The sequence below is a fragment of the Rhinatrema bivittatum genome, chromosome 1 (genome assembly GCF_901001135.1).
Source record: "Rhinatrema bivittatum chromosome 1, aRhiBiv1.1, whole genome shotgun sequence".
NCBI lineage: Eukaryota > Metazoa > Chordata > Amphibia > Gymnophiona > Rhinatrematidae > Rhinatrema > Rhinatrema bivittatum.
This window is the reverse complement of record NC_042615.1, coordinates 482,657,611-482,666,937: the sequence shown is the minus strand read 5'-3', so window position 1 is coordinate 482,666,937 and position 9,327 is coordinate 482,657,611. Positions and strand designations below refer to the sequence as shown.

Sequence of the window (9,327 nt, the reverse complement as noted above, 5' to 3'; positions counted from 1 at the left end):
CTTATATATTATTTTGTTTCTTGATCTTTATGTCCATACATTCAAGTGGGCTAACTAGGCAACTGCACTACTGTATATTTCAATCAAGGATGGGTTTTTACATTCTTCCTCTCTCTTTATTAAAGGTTTTAATGATCCATGGTTGTCAACAAACCTTTTCCATTGCAAACAATTTAGTAGAACTAGGGGGGTCACGATTTGAAATTCCAGGGAGGAAGACTTAGAACCAATGTCAGGAAATATTTCTTCACTGAGAAGGTGGTGGATGCCTAGAATGCCCTTCTGGAGGAAGTGATGAAGACTAAAATTGTGAAGGATTTCAAAGGGGCATGGGATAAACACTGTGGATCCCTAAAAGGCTAGAGGATGGGAATAAATAAAAAAAGCTAAACCGGCACGGAGCGGCAGTTACTACCCTTAAGAGAAACATGGGGGTAACCTACACAGAGCGGCAGTTACTACCTTGGGTAGCTTGCTGCACAGACTAGATGGACCATTTTGGTCTTTTTCTACCGTCATTACTATGTTTTTAAAATGTGTTGCAGTCCCAGTGCATGCAGGGAGATCCCTCCCTTCCCCTTAGATCTGGGTAATGTACATTGGCTGGATTTCCTCCCAGCATCGAGAGTTGTCACTGGACCAGCGCAGGAAGTCCGGGGCCCTGTGCAGGAAGATCAGGAGCAAGGTCAGGACGTCGCCCTCAGCATAGTGCGACTGCTGAGGTTCCTTGCTGAAAAATCGCTTGTACACCTCTGGAAGAGTGTAATAACCCTTCTTCTTGAAAATAAAGCCCTGTGCCTCATCCATGCCTCTCAGAGCCTGGCAGGAGTCCAGGCATGCATAGGAGCCGCCGAGGTCCCCCTGCACACGCTGCAGCTCAGTCTTCAGCAGCGGGAAGTCGTAGAAGAACCCGTTGTGAGCCACCAGGCAGACGGGCTGGACCTGCCGCTCCAGGAAGCCCCGCAGTAGTGTTACCAGATCTTGGCAGAAGCCCTGCTTCTGGTTACCACTCAGGTTCTCGTTGCTCAGCCCTGTAATTTCGGCAGCCGTTGGCGTCAATGGTTTCCCCGGATCTACACATAGGCAGATCTTGTCCAGGACACGAGGTAGACGCAGGGCCCCAGTCTCATCCGTCTCTGTGTTCTGCAGTGAGTACAGGTGCACAGCTATCAGGCAAATCTCTGTTATCCTGGGATGGTCAAGGCTCAGGCCAGTGGCCTCCAAATCAAGGAAAACATAGGTTTGGAAGTCCTGTGGCATTGTAATGGCACTACAAAAAGAAAAAGAAGAACAAAAGTATGCATAATCCCAGCTATTACTGTCCTATTATCAATCCAACACTACCAAAAGCTATAGACAGGTATAGCTTAAACTTCCAGTACTGGTGACTCCTGGAGCTGCCATTCAAGGGTGGATTCAGGAAGAAATAGTGACAGCTGAGTCACCCTTTTAGTCTTTGCTGCTTTATAATCTTATAGTTGAAAAGCCTGGAGTTGGATATTGCAAACTTAAAGAATCCTTGGTAATGTGCTCACAGTATAGAAAACCAGTTGCCAGATGACCTATAGTGGTCATTAACAAGGATTTAGCCACCAGCATCCACCCGGAGGCATTTGATTATGTGGAGTCTGGGTGGGTTAAACAGAAGCAAGGAACTGTCACCTTATTAAGGTTTTAAATTCCGTTATGCTTCTGTAACTCCACAGCAACAGGGAATGTACATTAATGTCCACCATTGCAGGGTTGAGATAACTAGATGTCGCCTGTCGCAGAGTCACTTTTGTGACCGCTTCTTAATAGACGACGCACCCTGTGCCTCAGTGCTAATACCAGCTCTGTCACGGAAATCACCCCAAAGGTGGCTGTGTGCGTGTTCAGCGCAGAGAAATTCAAGGCAAGCTCCGGAAAAAGAGAGGAGAGCAGTGTATACAGATAAATGAAGCAGCCCCTCTGCATTCCCCTTCCTTGCTGCCTCAAACGGGACCTTCTCAGAGAAAATTATCTCCTGCTTCTGGGAAATAGCGAAGAAGAAATTATGATTCCTGGGAGACAGGCGCCTTCCCCCCCCGGGGTCTCCCTCTCTGACACAACTTACCTGGGAGCAGGTGTGCGGAGAGGAGGAGAAGTTGACTGCATCCCCAACTTTCTGACACAGCGGGGCAGGCTCCGAAGGAGCAGGTGCCCTGACTCCGCCCCCCAAGCGGTGTGACGAACACGGCGGGAGGAGTCCCGGAAAGCCGGGGTGAATGACGTCAGGACGCGTACGCCAATCACAGGCTGGCGGCCCAGCGCTTGCTAGAGGGCGGAGCCAGGAGCAGGAGGGGAGGGACGTGCGTTTGGGGGCTTTTTATTGTCGTCTCAGGAATGCTGTGTGCATGCCTGAACTTGTACTATCAGAGTCTGCCTCCACGTGACAAGGTGGCACCTCAGGCTGTCACTGCTGTCAGGAGGATTCTGAGTCACTCTGCAGGAAGCGGGGCGGGGGACGAGTGTGTCTCTGATTGACGTGCTGTTTATCAGCGGAGGCCAGCACTAGCCCCGATGGATCGCTGCCTCCGTTACAAAGAGCCACAGAGCGAGCTGGGAAGAAGGAACTGTTGTCACCCCCAAAACCCATCGTGGTTGACCGATAGGGACCCTGCTGTAACCCCTAGAGTTAAAATATCTGACAGAGGGACAGCCGAAAATGTGTTGATCTGGCTGCTGGTTCTAGGGCCGTCATAGCACCTGCTTGTGGATTCGGTGTGGGAGCTGTCATGGCCCATGCTGTTAAGGAGGCGAGTCGGGGGTGCCCTGATGCCGTGCGGCAGCTGAAGAGAGAGCAGCAAGGTCTGGGGAAACGGCAAAAGGCAGTAAACAGCTGTTGAGTGCAGCTGCGACTCATGCACATTACTCTCCGTGCCTTCCGTTAAGGATAGCATAACCTAAGCAGACCTTGGTGCAACTGGTCACATGAATGTGATTAAACTCAGTTCCAGAAAATCGACAATGGGTGAGGAGATGTCCTTTCAGATCCACCTAGTTCTTGACGTATCAGATGACACTAGTAGGTAGGGGGCAAAATTGGATTGGTCATCTTGTTTCCAGTGCACATCCATCCACTAATTTCCCTTCAGTCATCTAATTAAAGTCATATGCTAAACCAAAGCCCAACATTCCCCATTAAATTGAGGGTAAATAAAAAGATTAACTTAATTTGGGGAATTCACAGAAACTATAGTGATTTCTTGTTACCTGATGTCTAGCACTGCGTAGCACTATAGAAAGCAGAGTAGCTTATCTTAACAAGTATTTGCCAAGGACAAGCAGGATGGCAAGCCTCACAAGTGGATGATATCAGGAGTGGAACTTCCATCTCAAATTTTCCAAAATCCCAAGCCTCACTACCATGCAGGGGCTCCTTCAATCTAATTCTTTAGCTTATACTTGGAGAAGCAAACTGCAAGGAGAGGCAGGGGGATTTTGTGAGGACCTAACATCCTGCTGTCCACAGAGAATACCTGTTACATATAAGCAACTTTTGTTTTCTCAGAGGACAAGCAGAATGGCTGTCCTTACAAGTGGGTAATGCCTACCTATGGACTGCCTCGAATGAAAAAAAATGTGTGTGTGACTGCCAATAGGCAACCATTTTCAGTAGCCTCCCCCCCCCCCCCCCCCCCCCCTGTATTCCTGTCATTTATAGAGGCAGCCTGGAACAAAATATTGGGGCCTAAAAGGATGGAGTTGGGCTCTATACCCCAAAGAGATTCCTCCGGACATATTGTCTGAATCTACTGTCACGTCGGGAGTCCCTTTCCTCTTACAGATCCGCGATTGTAAGAGGAGTGAAGCCGGCAGTGTTTGGTCCCGGGTTGCGGTAAACTGAGTGACAGAAGAGAGGGACTATGGCCGTGATGATCGCTGCTGAAGACAAGGACTGCAAGAACGCTCTGGTGAAAATTATTTAAGCAGTAGCAGCAGCAGCCAGAATCAGGTGTCGGGGACCAGGAGGAAAGTCCCCAGTGCTGAAAACATGTGGGCTGTCTACCCGGAAGTGAACCACAGGTCCCTTCCAGTGTGTAGCGGAATCGAGACAATTTTAAAAGTTAAAAATAACGAGAAGAAAAGGGCGAGATTTAAAAATAAACCCCGATATGGGGTGGGGGGAACCAGCAGAAGCAGCGACATCAATTTGGGAGTCCCGCGCGAGGGTCATTCGACCCGGTCCAAAAGGGACCCAGAACTCCCTTGCAACTTTACAATGTAGCCAAATAAATATTGTGCACTGGTCGAAGGACTTATTCAGGCGGGCACTTATGGTTTCAGAGCTCATTTTGGACCTTAATTATTTCCGTATTAAATGGGTGCAGAGCCCAACTCCAATAACACCCAAAGCATTACATCATAACAGAATTACAGACATCCTTACACCAACAAATCCAATTACATAAATAAAATAAATGACAGTAGAATCATGCACATACGAGTTAACACAGAAGGCAAGCCCAAAACAATACAGACACAACTACAACTGACAGATAAACCTAATAAATAATCTAAAACCTTGAAAAACATAACATCACGAAAACATTCCTGATTAGCAGCAAATCAAAATCATCAACATTCAGACATCACCCTTAATTAGGAAAAGAATAACATAATCTCTATCAATGGTCTCTAAAGGCTAGAACAAAGAGCCATTTTTCAATGAACACCAGAAAATCATATAATCAATCAAATTATGTATTTCTTTTGCAACCTATTCCAAACAAAGGATGCCATACAGGAAAAGGCTTTCTGCCTAGTATAGGGCAGCCTAGTTTTATTTCATTGACATTAGCAAAAGAGCACCCTCAGTGGATCTAAGAGTATGACCAGGAGTGTATCTTATCAAGCATTTCTGAAAATAACTTGGTCCCTAATTTTGAAGAGATTTAAATGTAAAATTCATTGTTTCCAACACCACCTTGTAATATATTGGGAGGCATTGCAAGTGGCTTAGCAAAGGAATGATGTGCTCACCATATTTTATCCCAGAAAGAAGATGAGTTGCCATGTTTAGAATGAGCTGTAACTTACAGAGAGATCTATGTGGCAGTCATAATTAGTCAAGTCTCAGTATAATGAAAGCCTGAATCAAGATGGCTAAATATGCTTGATCTAAAACATGCCTCAATGATCCAATCATATGTAGATGAAAAAATATACTCCTGGTTATTCTGGATATTTGTGGTTCCATTGTTAGTTAACATAGGGAGGCAAGACATGCCGATCGCTGTCATCTCCCCCACCCCCTTGTACAAAAACACAATACACAGGTATGGCTTTAAAACCCAAGGCCGCAGTTTATTACATAACCTAACCCGAACCCTTAACTTATTATACAACAATGTTAAAAAAAAAAACCCAGCCCCTTTTTCCCCCTCCTCCTCCTTGTTCTTTTCACTTACCACCAAACCCCAATGCTAAGACTACGTTGTCACTCCCCCTTCTCTTACCCCGCTGCAGCCCTGGCGAAGGTAAGCTCATGGCCTGAGCATCGGCCCCCCCCCCCCTTGCTCATCGGCCATCCCGTGTAGCAACCCCAAACTACACGATATTCTCCCCCCCCCCCCCAATGTCCTTTAAGATCCAATGCAAACACTTATAACTTAGGGCTTGGGTTTCCGCCACAACAAAAACAACATAGTTGTCTTTGTTCCCCCACTGCAGCCCCATAAATCCTTTTTATTTGCTGCTCCAAATCCTCCTGCAAAGCATTATTAAATAAGTTAATGCCAACATCAGATAAATGAACCCCATCCTGACAGAATAGACCTCCTAAAACCTCCCATGACCAATCGTGCCGCACCCAAAACCCCCCCTGCCTTTGTAGCCACTTACCAATCTATTTATTTTTTTCACCCCATTCTTCCACAATAGTGAAGTATGGTGTTGGATCCTCACAATAATGTCCGACCAGCCCACCCTAGTACTCGGCATCGCATTCAATATCCACGCCAAGTCCTTCCTCATTATCGCTACCAAATCCCGACAGGAACAGTTCCCGATATCATTACCCCCTAAATGTATAATAAGCAGCTGCGGACACCCCGAACTCCTAACCAGCCTTTGCAGGAAAGTTACCAGCTCCCCCCATTTCATGCCCCCTTTGAAGAACCATCGAACTGTCCACTTCAAGTCGTCCAAAGCCAGATTCTTTCCATAAGGGCGCTGCTCCACCCAACACACGAAGGAATGGCCCATGACCCAAGCATATTCCTGATCAACGGACACCCTCTGTGATTCTGCAAAAGAAAAGATGACATTAGCTTCCCCTCTTCCCCTGCCCCCAAAACACCCTTCCCTTCACCGCCTAACATAGGACCGGTATGCGTTTGATCGCCAACGCCCTATTGATTGAATCCGCCTTATTGGCATCCCTAACTCGGCAGCAGTCGTTGCCGCACCTATACAGAAGGAATGTGATGTAAAATATTCGCACTCCCATCCCAAACTCCTGACTACCTCTTTCTGCACCTTGGAAAACTGAAATATGGTCAATGGCGAGCCATCCGCATGCACCAAAAACAGTTCTTGCACTTTCGGCCACACCCATATGAAATCCTGAGTGGTTCGCACTAGGCATACCAGCGCGTCCCTTGCCGGGACTAACGAAATCCACTGACCTCTATCCCTTTGATCCACCTTTGATTTGTGGATACACAAGGTAACCACCCTCTCATTCACCCATACGTGCTGTGCCAAAAGACCGTCACTAATATTCACCTTGGAGCGTGCCACTAGCTCACTCACCCTCATGGCCCCAAAAAAGGCGAGTGCGAATGCCGCCCGAAAGAGCAAACCTTCTCCAAGTGTCTCGCTATCATCACTAGTTCAGCGTACCAAATTGGTCACCTTTTATCGCGGACTCTATCCCCATCTCTTCCCCATCCACCTAGCACTCTTTTCACCAGGAAACCCGTAACCGGTTTGCTCCACCCTCCCAATTTCTGAAAGAATGAAAATCTCGCTGAGATTACACAGATGCCAGTGAATATTCATTCCACCATGCCCACAGTATGAACTGCACTGTATCGAATTCGCCAACCGGCCCACCTCTCCATCCTAATGTCTGCAAAAAACGAGACACTGCTCCCCTGCCCACCGCATACGACTTCCAAGTAGTCGGTGCCATAGATTGCTGGATTAATCTCCATGTTTCTGCCAGCCCGACTGCCATAGATGCTCCGGGAATCCCTCTCCCGTCTGACTCGCTTGTGGCGCCAACCCCCGAAAGACATCCCACTGGAAACAAGAAAAAGCATCGACAATCACATTCTGGGTACCTGGCACGTGTCTGGCTGTTATCATCACATTCCATTGCAAACACAATAGGACCAACTCACTCAACAACCTTGACACCCGTAAACACCTGGCTGACTGCCGCTTAATGACCTGCACCACCCCTAAGTTGTCACACCAAAAGACAATTCTTTTATTCTTGAGTCTATGTCCCCAAATTATCATTGCCACTACTATGGGAAACAACTCCAAGAATGTAATGTTCTTCGTAAGCCCCTCTCTACCCCATTCCACTGGCCATTGTTCCGTGCACCAATTCCCTTTAAAATAAACACCAAAACCAAACGCACCCGCTGCATCCGAGTACAGTTCCAACTCCCTTTTCGACACCTCACCTTCTTGCATGATGCAAACTCCGTTAAAAGGCGCTAAGAAACCCTCCCATACCCCTAACTCTTCCTTCACACTATGCTTCACTCTGATAAAATGATGCCCTGCCCGCATACCTATAGTCATCGCCGACAGCCTCCAAATAAACGCCCTACCCATCGGGATCACATGGCAAGCAAAATTGAGCGAACCAATCAATGACTGCATCTGCTTTAAAATCACTTTTGAGCTGCATACCACCTCACCATCTCCCTCAGCTTGAACACTTTGTCCACAGACAAAGGGGACACCATTTCTACCGAATCCAATTCAATACCTAAAAAAGTAAGCTTTGTTGTCAGCCCTTCCATTTTGTCCTGCGCTATAGGGACTCCTAAAGTGCGGCTTATTTCCAAAAAACCCGCCAGCTGATTCTTACAAACACTGGATTGCCTAGGTCCCACAAACAAGAAATCATCTAAATAATGCAACATTGCCCTGTACCCGTAACCCACTGTATGAAAGTGATGAAAGCTTCAAAGAAAGCGCAGGAGATCGCGCAACCCATAGGCAAACAACAATCCACATAATAACCCCCGTCAAATACAAAACCTAAAAACGGAAAGCTCTCAGGATGTATCGTTAATCTAAATGCAGACTCAATGTCTGCCTTGGCCAGCAAAGCCCCTTTCCCGGCGCCCCTCACTAACGCCACCACCGCATCGAATGACGCATAGTGAACCGAACACGCATGTCTTGGAATAAAATCATTGACCGACTCCCCTGGCGGATATGATAAATTCAAAATTAACCGGAACTTACCCGATGCTTTCTTTGGTATGACTGCCAGTGGAGACAAATGCATGCATTCAAATAGCCACTTCGCAAATGGCCCTGCGACCCGACCTAACTGGAGTTCAGATTCCAGCTTAGCTCGTGCCACCTCCGCCATTCGCGACGCCGACCTAGCATTGCGCGCTCAACCCCCATAACCGGGACCGTCGTAAGGAATACGAAAACCTAAACTAAAACCAATACTCAAAAACTTAACCCCCTCAACATCTGGATAACCCGCAACCAATTCTGTAGCACCGAAAGCACAATCGGCAAATCCGCCTTGCATCGCAACACCTCAAGGCTTTCCTCCCTTCGGATTGGTGGTACCCTGACCCTGAGCACTTTGTGGCCGGATGCGCTCCACCACAGGCTGCGCACGCATGTCGAAATTTGCACGCTGGAAACAGACAGGTAAGTTTATTGTATCGCCAGCAAACGTCTGATCCCCCTGAAGAAAACTTGCCCCCTTTCTCCGACTTCCTAACACCCCCTTGACCTTGAAAGGAATTACCTTTCCCACCGCCCGCCCCGGACCCCTTGGCATTACCACTTCTACCTCCCCCTACCCCTGCACTTCTACCCGTGTTAACCACTTTGTAAGTCATCTGGGTTAACCACAGATGTATGTCCTGTGTGCCCCACGCCATAAATCTATTCCCTGCCATCTTGTCCCGAAATTTCTCAACATAGTTGAGCCAAGCCCAACCTTCATAATCCTTGAATGCCCCTAGAATGCTGTCCGCATAGGACAGCAGCGGGCCATACTGACTCGGGTCAAAGTTCCCAACTACACTGGCCAATCTCAAAAATCCCTGCATCTAATTAACCACATTTTTTGATACTTTCGGCCCCGTC

The 9,327-nt window shown here is 47.5% G+C and overlaps 1 protein-coding gene across 1 annotated transcript; it reads right to left on the bottom strand.

The window, feature by feature from the left end:
- Positions 1-458: 458 nt before the first annotated feature.
- Positions 459-2,240, bottom strand: LOC115081174 (three prime repair exonuclease 2-like). The gene is made up of 2 exons (XM_029585694.1): positions 2,096-2,240; positions 459-1,270 (listed from the first exon to the last, which is right to left on the bottom strand). Exons 1-2 carry the CDS (start codon positions 2,134-2,136, stop codon positions 580-582), a joined length of 732 nt encoding a protein of 243 aa, XP_029441554.1. The 5' UTR covers positions 2,137-2,240; the 3' UTR covers positions 459-579.
- Positions 2,241-9,327: the final 7,087 nt, after the last annotated feature.